The sequence below is a fragment of the Ornithorhynchus anatinus genome, chromosome 7 (assembly GCF_004115215.2).
Source record: "Ornithorhynchus anatinus isolate Pmale09 chromosome 7, mOrnAna1.pri.v4, whole genome shotgun sequence".
Taxonomy (NCBI): Eukaryota; Metazoa; Chordata; class Mammalia; order Monotremata; family Ornithorhynchidae; genus Ornithorhynchus; species Ornithorhynchus anatinus.
In genome coordinates, this window is record NC_041734.1 from 4,328,780 (window position 1) to 4,346,280 (window position 17,501).

The 17,501-nt window shown below is 41.8% G+C and overlaps 1 protein-coding gene across 4 annotated transcripts in view; it reads right to left on the reverse strand.

Moving 5' to 3' along the window:
* The window catches only part of ADHFE1 (alcohol dehydrogenase iron containing 1), a 29,906-nt gene continuing 12,405 nt past the window's right edge, over positions 1–17,501 (reverse strand). For 3 of the 4 annotated variants that reach the window (XM_029069125.1, XM_029069126.2, XM_029069127.1), the window contains 6 exons: positions 16,207–16,359; positions 13,655–13,753; positions 10,109–10,187; positions 9,845–9,941; positions 5,649–5,806; positions 1–1,240 (listed from right to left, as the gene is read on the reverse strand). In XM_029069125.1, the coding sequence (XP_028924958.1) occupies positions 1,157–1,240; positions 5,649–5,806; positions 9,845–9,941; positions 10,109–10,187; positions 13,655–13,753; positions 16,207–16,359 (670 nt within the window). In that variant the 3' untranslated portion in view covers positions 1–1,156. The remainder of the gene's footprint in view (positions 1,241–5,648; positions 5,807–9,844; positions 9,942–10,108; positions 10,188–13,654; positions 13,754–16,206; positions 16,360–17,501) is intronic. The other variant, XM_039912647.1, reaches the window with a different exon arrangement.

The window sequence follows — 17,501 nt, forward strand, 5'->3', positions numbered from 1 at the left end:
TTTGTTATCTCATCTTAAACCACTTTTTAATATTCCCTTTATGAATGAAACTCTTGGTATTACTTGTAACAGGTTTTAAAATGTAGTGACAAGAGCTACTTAAACACATTGGACCGTCTCTCTTCTCCACTTAAACTATAGGCTTCCCCATCCCCTTCTCCTTTCAAGATTTCAGGCCTGTCAGCCTTTTGTCACACTTACTGGTGCAACTGTTCTAAGAGGCTCTTTGGGGAGCATTACAGTTGTCATCCCGAAACCTTCCCAGATTGGGGAGTCAGCCTGTAGTTGACATCAGGCGGTTCCACAACCTGTTATTTTCCCGAGTGCTAGGGAAGAAGAAGTGTTCTAGCTAGTGGGAGTGGAGCATCTTGGAATCCTGGGTTGGGTCTCCTCCCCTCACTGTTACTGCTGATTGCTCTAGTCGGTTTCTGGGCATGTGAGTAGGATGGGAAAATTAAATGAAATGAGTCTCGAGTGTTCTTAAACATCATCTGAGAAAGAGTGGGTCCGATCCTTTAGTGAGCAAACCAGCTATGCAATTATCACGAGGCCTGTAATCTGGAAGCAAAGTATGGCTTCGAGTTAGAGAGATGACAGTTACGTGCTCATTATGTATTCTGCCTTAGGCATTTGGAAATTTTAATCAAAACTGAATATACAACAGTGCTTGTGTTAAACTTTATCAGGCTCCCGATTCTCATGGCTCCATTTCTATGGCACTGGCAAGGGAGGGCAGGTCTGGTAATGGATGATGGGGATTAATAGATTACTCAAATCTAGCCGTGAGGCCGGGATGCTCCTGCCACCTTCCCCCTTTACTCTTCTGCCTTCTTATGACTTCAACTTCATGGAGCCAAGAAGAAACTGTGCAGGATGCTTCAAAAGCGATTTCAGCCAAGGAAAATTTGCTAATACCAAATTTCTAAAGTGCTCTTCCCTATTACATGGGCAGAAGTGAAATGAAACCTCAGGCTTGCCTGCTCTGGTGTAGAGTTTCAGTTCACCCCATTAAAGGGACTCCTTTGTAGGGATAAATCTTTGCAAAGCGCTATAAATGGAGATTAAGCCGCAGGTGATGGAGCCACCGGCAAACAGCACGCAGGTGATAAAAGTACAAGGCGCTGGTGAAGTGGTCTTCCAGTTCTTTCTGTTCAAATTAATAGAGTTTCATTGATGCTTCAAAGAGGGCGGAAAGTTCTTCTTCCGACTGGGGACGGGGCGCAAGCTTAGTTACTCTTTCCTAAAATAGTAAATTACAAATGGTTACCAGGGTTCTTGGGGGCCTGTTGTTCAGCATCACTAAAGAAACATCCTGAATGAGGTTCGCTTTTGGGGTAACAACTGGATGCGGTGACTAGAGAAGCAGCGGGGCTTAGTGGAAAGAGCCCGGGCTTGGGATTCAAAGGTCCTGAGTTCTAATCCCATTCTGCCACTTGTCAGCTGTGTGACTTTGGGCAAGACACTTCACTTCTCTTTGCCTCAGTGACCTCATCTGGAAAATGGGGATTAAGACTGCGAACCCATCGTGGGTCAGCCTGATAATCTTGTATCTAACCCATTGCTTAGAACAGTGCTTGGCACATAGTAAGTGTTTAACAAGTACCATCACTAATTAGGGCAGCTGCCCCAAGGATCTCCCCAAAAAAGGACACAGTGCCAAGTGCCCAACTGCTTCTGCTTTAGTTTGATCAAGTGAACGTCCTGTTTGAGAAACAACCCAGGTACCAAAATATCTCTGTGGGCTGTAAACTCCTTGTGGGCAGGGCACACACCTACCAACTCTGTTTTATTGTTTATACTATGCTACTTGTTAAGCACTTATTTGTACCAAGCACTGTTCTAAGGGCTGGGATAGATACATATTAATCAGGTTGGACACAGTCCCTGTCCCACACTGTGCTCACAGTCTTCATCCCTCTTTTTTACAGCTGAGGTAACTAAGGTCACACAGCAGACAAGGGGCCAAGCCAGGATTAGAACCCAGGTCCTTCTGATGCCCAGACCAATGCTCTATCTAGTAGGCCACGCTACTTAATGAGCCCTTGGACATAATCCATATCACAGCACATATGTATATATATTTATTTACATATATATATTAACGTCTGTCTTCCCCTCTAGACATGAGCTCATTGTGGGCAAGGAATGTGTCTGTTCGTTGTTGAACTGTACTCTCCCAAGCCTTTAGGACAGTGCTTTGCATACAGTAAGCGTTCAATAAATATAATTGAATGAGTGAATGAATTCCAGGTCAGTCAATCGTATTTACTGAGTATGTACTGTGTACACTGTACTAAGCACTTGGGAGCAAACAATACAGCAATGTAACATTCCCACAATGAGCTTACAGTCTGGGAATATCAGCAAGGATCTCACCTCAAGCCTCTTTCTGGGAGGGTGAGGGGGCATCTGTCTGATATCTTCTGTTCAGGTGCCTAGGAGGGGAGTACCGGGAACTTTTCCCTGTGACCAAGGTTTGTAGAATATTGATCTGAGTCACTTATGCACTTCGATCTCTACCCTTTAAGTACTTGTTATTTATAGAGAAGCAGCGTAGCTCAGTGGAAAGAGCACGGGCTTTGGAGTCAGAGGTCATGAGTTCGAATCCAGGCTCTGCCACTTGTCAGCTGTGTGACTGTGGGCAAGTCACTTAACTTCTCTGTGCCTCAGTTACCTCATCTGTAAAATGGGGATTAAGACTGTGAGCCCCACGTGGGACATCCTGATTCCCCTGTGTCTACCCCAGTGCTTAGAACAGTGCTTGGCACATAGTAAGCGCTTAATAAATACCAACATTATTATCTGAACCTCAGCCCCACAGTATTTATGTACACATCTTTAATTTTAATGTCTATCTCACCCTCTAGACTGTAAGTCCTTTTTGGTCAGGGAACATGTCTACCAACTCTGTTGAACTGAACTCTTCCAAGCACTGTATTAAATAAGTGCTCAGTAAATGCCACGGATTGATTAATTCAATGTGCTACTGAAGATGCAGTTGTGGTCCTTTTCTCCCATTTATGGCCCCCAAAGATTCAGACAAAAAAATACGTTAGAAAGCTAAAGTATTTCAGTTAGAAAGCTAAGGTTCAGGTGCCTGACTCTGGCCTAATAAACCCACCTTTTTTGCAGAATGATGTGTCCACAGGCCAGAAAACTAGTTAAAACGGGTTACTGCAGTAAAGTCTGACGGCTCTTTGTCCTTGTGGGAAAAAAGCCTCTCCCCACCAACACTGCTCCCAAGGGTGGAAGGGCTCCGGCAGGAAAGACAGCCATCCCTAACAATGGAATGTGTGGATCTGAAAGTGAAGTGCCTGTTCCCAGTGGTCTCAGGAATCCTGATCTGAAGATGAATCTGTGCTTGTTCCTTTTGCCTAAATCTGGGTCTCAGGGCAGTTGTGCTCTCGGCACACTGCAATGTTATTTGTTGCAACTCATCTGTACCACAGTGTTTTGCCAAGGATACTGAGCTAGGTGTTCCCATCCAAAGAAAACTGATCCCTCACTGCTGGACATAAAAGAACCTTTATCGAAGTCTGGACTGGAAGAAATATTCTCACTGGCAATATCCTGGGCAGGAAACAGTAAATCATTCCTATTACATTAAACCTTACATACAGTATTAAGTGAAGATTAAAATCTAATTACTCTACCACATTCATAAAACTCTAAAGATGCCTTAGCAGTCATATAAATTTTTATTTTAGGCTCTGCCACTGTAAAAAAAAAAGGGCGGGGGAGAATTTTAAAAGGGACTTGAAGATTAATTTGTGTTTATGGTACACTATTAAAAAAGAAAAATTGCATTAACCCCAAATCTGAGCTGAATGGATTTTTTGGATTAAAATTTGTTAAATTTGCCTTCATTCTTCCACCTAGTAATGACTGGTGCAGTACTGAAGCAAAACATGTCAAAGATTCAGTTAATCCATTATGATTGATAAGTTGAAAATAACTAGCAAATTATTTTTACTTGATCTTTATTTCCACAAGCTCCACTTTTAAAAATGAATTTCACAGGCAAAGGCATGCTGATGTGGACATTCAAAATGATGCTCACTTAGTTCCAGAATTTGAGGTTAAGTTCAATTAATCCTTTTTGAAATATTTTTCTGGGAGAAAGAGCTCTAAAGTTTATACAGTAACAACTTATACATTTGTTCTTCTGGATACAAGAAACAGTGCTAACACCTGAATCTGAAAGGTTATGAAGCCTAACTGTCAATCATGGATTTTTTGTGTGTGTGTGGCAAAAGAGCCTATATCCTAACCAGGACAGAGATTCACTGGTCTTACTGATTAACCAGGAAACATGGCCCTAATTAGACTGTGCAAGTTTGCATATTGTTGATTTCTAGGGCTGAGATGTTTCAGATATCTAGGGAAAGGCTCAGTTTCCTCCTTCATCCTTCCAACGCTGCCTGAGCACTATCGTTGGCATCGTCCTGGTTTTGGGTGTCCGCCAACCAGAAACCAGTCCTCTGATGAGAGGTGAGAGTATTGACTAGGGTCAAAGTTGGGCCTCTTTTAATGCAAGCACGTGTCAGTTTTAAATACAATGGCCATGAGGTACAAGTGAGTCACGACCCCAAACTAAAAAAAAATTTTTTTAAATGGGTAGATTTAATTTAAATGCCATTTCTCTCAGTTCTCCTACAGTGTGGGGGCTGTATTCCCACATCAGGGAAAACATGCATTAGAATATGTGCATGATTGTTTCTTCTGATATTGCATGGCCTTTTCTCCCAATAGATGCCTTGATGGGAGAACGTTCCCTAATTCCTCAGCAGCATTCTACCTAAAGATGTAGTGAAGATGTATGGAATGGAAGAGCTGTTATGTATTTATGTAGAGAACTGGAAGTTTTTGATTTGCCACGGAAACAGTGTCGATGATTTAACTGCATCTTCTCTGGGCTGAAGGAAGAATCAGTCAGATTTGGAGGGTGTTGTAGGTGTTGGGCATTGTGAAATGAAAGAAGTGCTGCAACTCTCCACAAGTAAAACCAAGAACATGGAGCTTTTCAAATACCTTCCTACTGTGAAGTGGACTCTATTTCCAGAATACTTCTAACTGGAAAATACTAGATGGGCCGGGACTGTGGATACCAGATTGTCCCTTTGCCACACATTCTCTCATAAATGTGCTTCACTGTCAATAATGTTTCTTCAAATACAAAAGGCATGTATACTAAAGAGGGAGGAGGAAGAAGAGGACCTAACTGTGGAGATTTGTCACCATCACAAACAAATTTGGGAGTTTTTCCCTGATTCTTCTAGCAGGGCCTCAGTTTGCATCATTAAGATAGTGTACAGTCACTCCCACCCTGGCTTGGTCATGCCTGTATGGAAAGAACTGAAGGCAGAAGCACCCTCAACATTGTTGCCCAATTGTTCATTCCAAGCATTTAGTACAGTGCTCTGCACATAGTAAGTGCTCAATAAATACTATTGAATAAATGAATGAATCTCCCCAGTGGAAAATGTCTGCCCTTCCCCACTGGTCAAGCAGATAGGGAGCTCTAGAGGACCTCCATTTTGAGTTTCACTCACAGACCCAAATGAATCCTGTCTACTCCAGAAGCAAGCCAATGGTCAAGCTTCTACTTCTTTCCTGGGCAAAAGAAAAGCCATTGCTGTCTCTCTTACCTGAGGCAGGGTTCCTTTGACTAACGCAGGGATATCAGCTTTGGAATAGCCAATGGCAGCTAAGCCATCATCAACATTCAGATCAAATAAGAATTTCCGGAGCGTGTCTGCCAAAATAAGCCCGGCATCTTTGATTCTGGCAGTGCGGATGTCGGCTCCTAAAATAAGACATAAAGCCCTGACTGTGGGATAGGAGTGGAGGAAGCCCACTCGGAATTTAATTTAATCATAATACCGGTTGAATATGTAATGTGCATATAACTGTCATCTTCCCAGGACTAAGGAAAAGGGGCATTACTGTGTCCCCAGGCCATAGCGAGATAACTAGGAAATTCGCCATAACACATACTGGGCTGGCAACACTGAGGACTATGTAATGCCTTTGGCCAAACAGATACATTAGCTGGTGGAGCTGGCTTCTTTTCCCGCCACACATCCAGAGAACGACCTCGGGTTTTTTTGAACTTGCTTCTCTGTGCTGGCCCCTGGCATGATGGGAGAAAGACAGCAAAGATAGAGGAGCCAGAATATTTTTCGGGGAAAAACCTCTCCAGTATCAGTGCTTCAAGGCTTGCAATGTGCTGACACCTAGAGGAGTATTTTTTCTCAAAAAAACAATTGAAAACCCCCACCAAAACCCTCCTCTGCAGTATTTCACGCAATCCGAGGCTTGGGGGCTAAGCATTTTGCAAGCAGAAAGAATGAAAATAAAAAGAAAGCAAAATTCATGAAAAAATGTTCCTTCTATGCTAGTTTTTCCTCTTTGTTTTGTCTCCTGCTCCTCTTTCCCCCTTTAAAGTGTAAACTCCCTGAGGGTAGGAACTATGTCCTTATAACTCACTCTAGCTCCCCTAGTCCCCATAAGACTGCCCTGCACATAACAAGTGCCTAATCAATGATTGATTGATTCCCAACATTTGGGAAAAACAAACTTGCTAGATTTACATAGGGGCTATGCAGTCTTTTATTTTAGAATGTAAAATCCAAGAGAGGAAACATGGGGGTTAAACAAATAAATAGTACTGGGAGGGCTCAGAAATTATAATTTGTGTTGTGGCTCATGAAAATGATAGGGTGGAAGAGGTTAGGGTTGCCCTCAAACCCAGAATGGTGGAAGGGAATTTAAGTTAGTTTTAGAAGGTAGCAACTATCACTGAGAATCACCAGACTGGAAGGAACCTCGAGAGGTCTTTCCCTCATCCTCAAGCAGAATTACGTCTACACAATTCCAAAAAGGCAAAATTCCCTCACATTTTCAAAGGAAGTAGGGCATTCCTCACTCAGCCTTGGTAACCTACTCCAAGGTCTATAGTCTTCTTTGTCTGGAAATTCTGCCTTCCTTCTTATAGTCCCTTCCATTTTTTCTTGCTCTTCTCTCAGAGGTGAAAAGATCATCTCCCTCCTCGGTACAACTCTTCACATTCTCAAAGACCACGATTAGGCTGCGTAAGTACTACTGCATACTTTGAAGGTAGATAGCTTCAAGAAAAGGAGGAATCAAGGCCCAAGCATATGGTTTTTCTAATGAACCAAAAGAAAGCTTTTATAAGTTTCAGAAAATATGCGGGTTACTGAATTTCAGGCTTATCCATGCCTCTGATTTATTGCTTCAGGGCACCCCTCTAGGGTCCAGATAGTCTAACAAAGGAGGATGGGGAACAAAGGGTCACTGGTAACCCCAAGGCGGCTGCCAACTGGACTCACACAAACATGCCAGTCAAAACCCAAATCATCACAATCTGCACAACCCCAAACTGTCATTTTTCAACCCAACAGGGCTGAATTTTGACACAAAGTTAGAGGAGCCAATTTCCTTGTCAGTATCTGACACAATCATTACGTTAAGGCTTTTTAAAACCTATAGTCTGCCATTTGATTTTCCAGTGGAGATACAGTCACTGTGGGAAACTGAAAAATAAAAGAACCACAGAAAAGCCTGTTTGTCAAGAAAAGTCAGGTGGCTAGTTAGCCAAGCAGCAGCTTGCGGTGGGGGAGTGGGGTTGTGGCAGCTCTCTAAGGTCAGGCTGGATGCTGAAATAAGATGAGTCTGCTTTGCTATATGGTGTTTCTGTTCCTGGGATTACTGCCAGGAATAAGATGTGAAATCTCTATGAAGTTTGGTGGCTGGAATATTAGTGTTCCAGGGAAACATAAAAGGTCTCAGATTACAAACACAAACTAAAAAAATGGAGGCGACAATAAAGTCGAAAACTAGAAGGCTAAGGTTACCTTCAAAACCCCCACCCAGGTGTTTTCCTGGATGAATTGGGGAATGCCGTAAATACATTTTCAAGAAGTTCTTCAAGAAGTTCAAGAAGTTCTTCAAGAAGTTCTTCATTTTAGTTACACATGTCTACACATGGGAAGCAGTGTGGCTCAGTGGAAAGAGCCTGGGCTTCGGAGTCAGAGGTCATGGGTTCGACTCCTGGCTCTGCCACTTGTCAGCTATGTGACTGTGGGCAAGTCACTCAACTTCTCTTTGCCTCAGCTACCTTGTCTGTAAAATGGGGATTAACTGTGAGCCTCACGTGGGAAAACCTGATTACCTTGTATCTTCCCCAGCGCTTAGAACAGTGCTCTGAACATAGTAAGCGCTTAACAAATACCAACATTATTATGTCTCTGCTGAGTTCAGGAGATAAAGGATGAACTGGACCTTGTCGATCAATCATTCCTCTGTACTTTTATTGGCACTCTTAAATGCTAACTTCAAAATTCTCTAACACATTTCCTCTAAATATAAATTTAAATGAATAATCAAATTTTCTTCTTTTAAAATTCTGTACACAACAGCCCGGAAAATGGGCAGATAGAACAATGGACTTTCTGCTGAAAATGTAAAAAAATACACTCAATCAAGCAATCATTTATTGGACACTTTTTGAGTGCAAAGCTCTGCACTAAGCACTTGAGAGAGTACAATAGAGTTAACAGACACAGTCCCTGTCTTCAAGGAGCTTAAAATCTAGCATAGGAGACAGGTACAAAAATAAATTCCAGGTAGGGGGAAGCAACTAAGTTTGAAGGTATGTCTATACGTGCTCTGGGTGGGAAGAGTGGGGTGAATACCTAGTGGATAAAGACTCAAGTTGCATAGGCGATCTGAAAGTGTTCAAGTGGCTAAAGGTAGGGAAATAGGGTTGGTAGAAGAGATTAATTATGGACGGTTTCCTGAAAGAGATGATTTTAGAAGACCTTTGAAGATGGAAAGGGTAACTGTCTGTCAAATGTGAAGGGGGCAGGGGGAACTTATGATGAAAAAAGGCATTTTATTGTAGGGAGACCCTGCCTGTCCCCAGAGTCCGCAAAATGAGAATGATGCAGCGTGGGCCGAGCCATGCCACTGCACATATTTGATACTCACTACCTGTGTCCCCTAGGATCTAAGGACTGCAAACCCAGGGGTGAGGAAAAGCAGGCAAGTGAGCTGCATCCAAGTTGATTTTAGGAAGCTCAACACTGCTAATTCAGGATGGAAAGCTTCTGGGCATCTGATGTTAGAGGATTCACTATTAAACTACAAAGATGCTGTTTTTACTTTATCCTGAGCTGTTTCTTCTAAGGATAAGCTCTTAAATTCACTGCAACTCCTATGAAAAGTGGAAATCGAAACTTCTGAAAAGTCAGTGACTGCTTGGGACTCAGATTTTGCTCTGGGGTGGGGGGAGAACATACAGGAAGGCGTGTTCTCCCAGTGCCTAAAGTTATTAAACTAGTGCAGAACTGCCCATGCTCTGTGTCTGCTGATGCAGTGAATGAGTTAAAACCTGCCAACGTGCCTACCTTACCACAGCTCAACTTATCGTAAGGGTGGTGTTCACTTTCTTAAGATCAAGATAACTGCAGCCACTAGGAGAATAGGATCCATATCTCTATTTCTTTCTTAATATTGTGTTGATGGACAGAGTTACTTTATGTTCCTCTCTCATGCTTATCCATTCCAAGCCCTTAAAATGCATCACTGGGGGGACCAAAAGTTACACATAACTGGGAATCTATTGCCCAATGCTGAATAAACCCAAATTTCTCTCCTGCCCATCGAAAAGCTCTTAATTCACTTATTGATATAAGCTAAAGTAAGTTTCCGATTTTGGGTATTCACCTCCTATCTCAAAGTGACTGCTTTATGTTTTCTCACTTTGGGTTCAGAAAGCAACATGCAAAAACGCAACAGATTTAGGAAATGAGATTCATACCCAGTATCTCTGCAGCCTGTAAGTGTCGTTCAGGGTACATTTGTGCCGTGAAAGTAAATACTGCTGGGGAAGTGAGTACTACAGAAAGTCCATGTGGCTGGAGGAAAAAAACAAAACAGGGTATATTGACTGACCGTAGAATCCATTTCTTAGCAGCAACATATTCTAAACTTTGAGTTATTTACGATAGCATCAGAATATAACAAAAAATACCAGCAAGACATTATGGCTAATTTCATGGAATGCAAAATTTGAGATTTTTACCACTAAAGAGTGATCCACATTGTAATCCTTTGCTTTGTAAGTTTTCACCAAGCCTGAAATAGGATAAGACATTCCATGGCTGAAAAAGAAAGAAATCCCATTTCTAATGTCAGAGTAGAGGAATTTTACACGACATTTCACAGTGTAGGTTCAAAGACTCCTACGGGAGGGGTCGGATTCACTCTACAGAGGTACAGATAACTAGGCTAGTAAGAAGCAAATCTAATTCAGTGAGATGATTTTTCATTGGCCAGTGGCTGGCACAGTGGATAGAGCACGGGCCTGGGAGTCAGAAGGTCATGGGTTCTAACCCCGGCTCCACCACATGTTTGCTGGGTGACCTCTGGCAAGTCACTTCACTTCTCTGTGCCTCAGTTACCTCATCTGGAAAATGGGGATCGAGACTGTGAGCCCAACGTGGGGCAGAGACTGTGTCCAACCTGAGTTGCTTGTACCCACACCAGCACTTAGTACAGTGCTTGGTACATAGTAAGCACTTAACAAATACCATTATTATTATTAATAATAATAAACTGCTGAGCTAGAGATTTGGTTGGCTTATTGTCCTCCAACATATTTCAATTCACTAGACTAAGAGTCCACCACAAATATTTTGGCTTAAATGTACCCTGATTACTCCAAAGGAAAGCAGTCACAGCTGTGAAACTTTCTTTAATTCAACATATGGGACCTTTCATGTGTTTGGTGTGATGCTGGGATGGCAGCACACTCCCACCGGGCATTGCCTTCAGTGGAAGTTCAATGAGCAAAAGGAGCACATTAGCAATGCTGATCCATTACAGTCATAATTGGTATTTCACCAAATGTTACATTTCCATGGGGAAGAATAATAAATAATTCTGTATGATTATTAAAGATCCCAGGATATTTCTAGCATAAGTAGACATGCTAACTCACCCCGAAGACCTGGCCAAACTCCAGTTTAAGTAATTTTCCTTCCTAAATTCCCCCGTAGGCTCAATTAGACTTAGCTGTCATCTTCTCTTTCCACTCCTGGAACAGGGTTTTCATTTAAAAAGTCAACATTTGCTTACTGGAGTGAATTTGCAGGACCATGAAACCTCACAGAATAGATATATGGAAATATGCAATTTGCCAGAAGGCAAATATTATGTTAATTGGATCTCGTACATTTGAAAAGGCCTATGGTGATTCTGTGAGCCGTTGGACACCTGAATTCCATTTCCCCAGATGCAATCACATTTCAGATGAGGCCCCATAAAGGTACTATATTAAGAAACAAGATGCCATTCTAAAGTTTTATTATCTTTCTTCATGTTCTTAATAAGCCAGATTCTGTCAGATTGCTAGGCCCTTAATGTTAGCAAAGCATCGTGAGGAACTGCATTAATGGCCTCAAGCCACAGGAACAGTTCTCAAGCTGCTCTAGGTTACTAAATAACACTCCAGAGGCCTGGAAGCATTAATACAGCTTTCAAAGGTGACTGTCTTTTTTGTGTGTGTGTGCTATTTGTTAGGTGCTTACTATGTGTCAAGCACTGTTCTAAGTGCTGGGGTACACCGATACAAGATAATCAGGTCCCACATGGGGCTCACAGTCTAAGTAGGAGGCAGTACAGGTATTAAAACCCCATTTTGCAGAACAGGGAACTGAGGCACAGAGAAGTGAAGTGACTTGCCCAAGGTCACACCACAAGTAAGTGGCAGAGCCACTTCTTCTGACTTCCAGGCCTGGCTTCTTTCCATTAGGCCACGCTGCTTGTCTTGTAAGAGAGTAGAGGAGGCTCTGGCTCAGTAATTCCCATTGAATTTGATTTGCCCACATTTTGAATGATATGTAAAAACCACTTCATGAGTTTGCATCGGGCAGAGATATCATAAACTGGAATATGGTTGTTTACTTTAGATCTGGGATAATTGAGTTTAAGGTTATTAACATTTGGGACCAGATCACTCATTCATTTGTTTGCTTTTGGCAATGATCTCTCTGTGAAGAAGCTGGGCAGTTAGTGGGTGGGAAAGAGTTTCTTGCAGGCTCATCGGAAGGGAGAGCCTGACTGGAAAATTGGGCTCCCAATGAAACTGCGCAGAATCATTAGTCCAGGGCAATTTTCAGGGCAAATTTCCTCAGTTTGAGGGTGGTGCAAGGAGAAAAATGATGACAATATTAATAATGGTATTTATTAAACACTTACTAGGTGCCACACACTAGTGCATGGCATCTAGAAGCAGCATGGCACCTAGAAACAGAGTGGCCTGAGAAGCAGCGTGGCCTAGTGTGGCTTAATGGATAGAGCCCGGGCTTGGGAGTCAGAAGGACTTGGGTTCTAGTCCCAGCTCCACCACATGTCTGCTGTGTGACTTCGGCAAGTCACTTAACTTCCTGGGCCTCAGTTTTCTCATCTGTAAAATGGGGATTAAGAGTTTGAGCCCCATCTGGGACAGGGACTGTGTCCAACCTAATTAGCCATTTAGTTGCCATTGTTTTTACAAGATGTTCTTCCCCTCGACTCTATTTATTGCCATTGTTCTTGTCTGCCTGTCTCCCCCGATTAGACTATAAACCAGTCAAACGGCAGGGACTGTCTCTATCTGTTGCCAACTTGTTCATTCCAAGCGCTTAGTACAATGCTCTGCACATAGTTAGCGCTCAATAAATACTATTGAATGAAATGAATAAATGAAATTAGCTCATAACTACATAGTAAGTGCTTAACAAGTACTATAATTATTATTATTAGTGGAAAGAGCACAGGCCTGAGAGTCAGAGGACCTGGATTCTAACCCTAGCTCCACCTCAACACAGACCTGAGAGTCAGAGGACCTGGATTCTAACCCTGGCTCCACCTCACATCTGCTGTGTGACCTTAGACAAGTCACTTCACTTCTCTGTGCCTCAGTAACCTCAAGTGTAAAATGTGGATTAAGACTGTGAGCCCTACTTGTGACATGGACTGTGTCCAACTTGATTAGTGTGTATCTACCCCAGCTCTTAGTAAAGTGTATCTGACATATAGTAAGCGCTTACCAAATACCATTTAAAAAAAATGCACTGGGGTAGGTACAAGACAATTAGATTGGATGGAGTTCCTGTCCCACCTGGGATTCTAAGAAGTAGAGAGAACAGATATCTCCATCTCATCTTATACATGAGGAAACTGAGATACAGAGAAACTAAGTAACTTACTCCTATCATGCAGCAGGCAAATGGCAGAACTGTAACTAGAACCTAAACTTCTAATCCCTTGCTCTTTCCAATAGGCCATGATGCTTCTCTATTTTCTCTTATGTTTTAGATTTTAAAATAAATACACTCTGACTTCAGAAAACATTAGGTAGGCTACAATACAGTAGTGATAATATTTATTAAGTACTTATAGGCAGAGCACTGTGCTAAGCACTGAGAAAGAGGCCAAAGGAGGGAATTAGACCCACTCCCTGGCCCTCAAGGGGCTCAGTTCTTATGATCTGATGACATCTAAGTTTTGTCAGGATACTATGTGGGATATAACTATTCTTGACCATTTAAAACAAATGGAATGAAGGAATAAAACTTTAGCTTACCAAAGATGGACACCAGCATTTCCAAAGCCGATACCAGCAAAAGCACTGGCCAAGTGCATGTTAGATCTTGCTTTGAAATCATCAGGACTTCTGACGGCTCTAGAAATGATATTTAGCACATGATCATTAGTATTCCCAGCAAAAAGAAAATGGCTTTGAGGAAAGACCAGAAAAATAAAATTAAACAGGAAGGAACATTGGACAATCATGTGTCTTCTAAATCAAAGAGTGGTCTACACTCCAGCGAACAGTCATGATAAAAGAACAACAAATATTTTGTCAGGCTGGCCATATGATATAAAAGCCTAATAGGTAAAAAGCACTGACCCTTATCTGCATCTGGAAATCTTGCAGAGGCTATTTCTTCTAATGATTAATCAATCAGTCAATCTGACCTCTCTCTTTCTCTGCAATCTCACATTTCCTCCTGCCTTCAGGACATCTCTACCTGACTGTCCCACGGACACCTCAAACTAAACACATCCAAAACTTAACTTCTTATCTGCCCACCCTTTCCCCATCGCTGTAGACGATTCCATTATTCTCCTTAACTCACAGACCCATAACGTTGCTGATGTCCTCAACGTATCCCTTTCATTCCATCCACATATTCAATTTGACACCCAATCCTGTCGGTTCTGTCTTTATAACATTGCTAAAATCCACTCTTTCCTCTCCAGCCAAACTGCCATTATGCTGATTTAAGCACTTATCCCATCCCATCTTAACTACTGCATCTGCCTTCTCGCTGACCTCCAACAGAGGGTTTTTTAAAATATTTATTAAGCACTTATTATGTGCCAGGCACTGTACTAAGGACTGGGGTACAAGTTAATCAGGTTGGACACAGTCCATGTCCCACATGGGGCTCATAGTCTCAATTCCCATTTTATAGATGAGGTAACTGAGGCACAGAGAGGCTAGGGGACTTGCCCAAGGTCACACAGCAGACAAGATTCGGTAGACATGTTCCCTGCCTACAAGCAGCTTACAGTCTAGACAGAGAGACAAACATTAAAATAAATTATGGATAGCTACAGCTGTGGGACTGAGGATGGGGTACAAAGGGTACAAATATGACTTATGCTATAAGCTACTTTTAAAAGAATATCCTTTATAACTCAAAAAGCATAATACTGAGATTCGGTCTCCTTATGAAGTTCTTGGACGTTACAAGTGCATGTCTGATGACAGAATACCACCCAGCCCAAGAACATAGTCAGAATCATTCTTAATTCTCTTTGACTAGTTATGAAGTGGAGTGCATTTAAAAAAAATCATTACTATTCATTATCTCCTTTTTGAGAAAAACGTGAATTATTGGAGGCCTACTTCAGAGAAATTAAAATCCAGCATTTCTTAAAAATGGTTATTTGTGGAGACCAACCTAAATGTATCAAAACAAATGTTTGTTTTTCAGAATGAAGCTTTCTTCTCCCCTCAAGCATTTCACCATTATTGCCCTCTTCAAAATCCTCCCCAAGCCCACTGTCTACTTCCTCAGGGTAAAGCTCGTCATGGGTTTTAAAGATTTTCATCAGTCTGCTTCCTCCATCCTGGCTCCTCTCCTGCTATGACCCTGCTCCTATTACATTTGGTACTTTGGCTAACTTTGGCTAACAGGAAGCAGCATGGCATAGTGGATAGAGACGGGCCTGGGAGTCAGAAGGTCATGGGTTCTAAACCCGGCTCTTCCATTTGTCTGTTGTTTGGCCTTGGGCAAGTTATTTCACTTCTCGGTGCCTCAGTTACCCCATCTGTAAAATGGGGATTAAGACTGTGAGCCTAATGAGGGACAGGAACTATGCCCAACCCGATTTGCTTGTATCCATCTCAGTGCTTTGTACAGAGTCTGGCACATAATAAGGTTTAACAAATATCATAATAATAACAATAAAAATAACTTACTCATCAGGACTGAATTACTCCCATCCTAGAAGGACAGGCAAATTTCTGGGAAAATAATAATAATAATCATCATCATAATAATGATCACTGTGGTATTTGTTAAGTGCTTACTATGTACCAAGCACTGAATAAAGTGCTGGGGTAGATACTTGATAATCAGGTAGGACACAGTCTTTGTCCCACACTGGGCTCCCAGTCTAAGTAGGCAGCGGAACAGGTATTGAGTTCCCATTTTACAGATGAGGAAAATGAGACACAGAGAAGTTAGGTGACTTGCCCAACCTTTCACAGCAGGAAAGGGCAGAGCTGGGATTAGAACACAGGTCCTGTGACTCCCAGGCTCGCGCTCTTTCCACTAGGCCATGTTATTTCTCTAGGATGCCAGGCTTCCAGTTGGAGCTTCTGGGGTGGACCTTTGGGGGATTGGTGATATCCTCTAAAGCCATCACTTCATCAGCCCCTCCTACAGAAAAGAGCAAAAAGAGCAGCTTAAACCTATAAGCCACAAGACAAACACCCTAATGACCTCTGGAGTACTATAATCCTGTGGCTCGCTATACCCACTCATTATTCTGTGGCCTGAATCAAAGCCTTGATCCACAGTGATAAAATCGATGATGATCAGTGCATTAGGAATATTATACCTTTTCAGATATTTGGCTACGATGCGCAATGCGTGTATGGCCCAGACATCACTGATTGGGTTGCTGCCCTGGTAAGCTGGCCGGTTGATTGGATTTGAAGGACAGGGACTTCGCATGTGGTATGGAAGGGCAGTGTAGGATTCCAGAGCATGGCTTTAAAGAGAAAGTAGAAAACCCAAGAAATGAGACAGTTGCCCTTTACTCTTTACTCATCCATTTCAAATTGCTTCCTAATAGTAGTAATAGCTATAATTAAAAGCTCATTCAGTGCAGTACACTGTACTAAGTACTTGGAAAGTCTAAAACAAACAAGTGATAATTCTTGCCCACGAGCAGCTTATATTCTAATGGGAGAGATGTAAAATATTTACAAATAGTATAAACAAATAATTCACTGAATATATCACTGAATAAATATACGTACAGAATTGTTTCTGTTTATAAACGCTTGGGTAGAAATGATTATGGTTGGACACAGAGATTCATAGTGATGTTTTTAAGGAAATCAAGTCTGTATCACTAATTCATACAGAATAGTACTTCCAAACTCCTTCCAGTGAATAAGGATCTTTAATCTATGGGATTTTCAAATTTACCACTGAATTTCCAAGCTTTAAAGTATTATCCGTAAATGATTGCTTGTAAAATGTAAACTGCTTACTTTCATAGAAAATAGATGAATATACGAATATTTCAGGAGGAATACTGACCTACTAAATGTTTAAGATGAAAGGTTAATAATATTCATCTTGGGTCTGACTAAATTCAAACAAAATATCCCAAATTGCAAGAATTAGTGAAATGAATCCTCCACTGTCCCTGCTACTACCCAGGAGTTAAACTGTAAGGTAATAGTCATAGCAGTGATGCTATCAGAGCAGCAGAATAACATATGCTGGACAAAATCAGTAAAAAAATCAACATTTCCACCTTTAGTGTAGAAGACCAACCACTTTCATTTATTCTTTCCGGGACATATAGAAATATAGAAAGAGGTTTTAAGCATTTAAAACCATGGAGAAAAGTTGTATTCATCTAAGTCAGGGGCTGACATCCGTGTTGGAAGCATGCATGAGGCAGGTCGACATGAGCTTCAACTTTCAAGGGCCATTGTGCTTTTTGAAGACATTTTTTCAAAAGAAAACTCAGTCTTGGTTCAAAGCTGCATGAGGTGAGCCCAGTGCTAAGTACCAACCTTATGTTGGAACTGCTCTTTGCAAGCAAAGTTAAAGCTTTTGGAGTCATGGATTCAGTCCTGCCACTGAGTTTGCCTGGGTGATGGAGAGCATTCCACA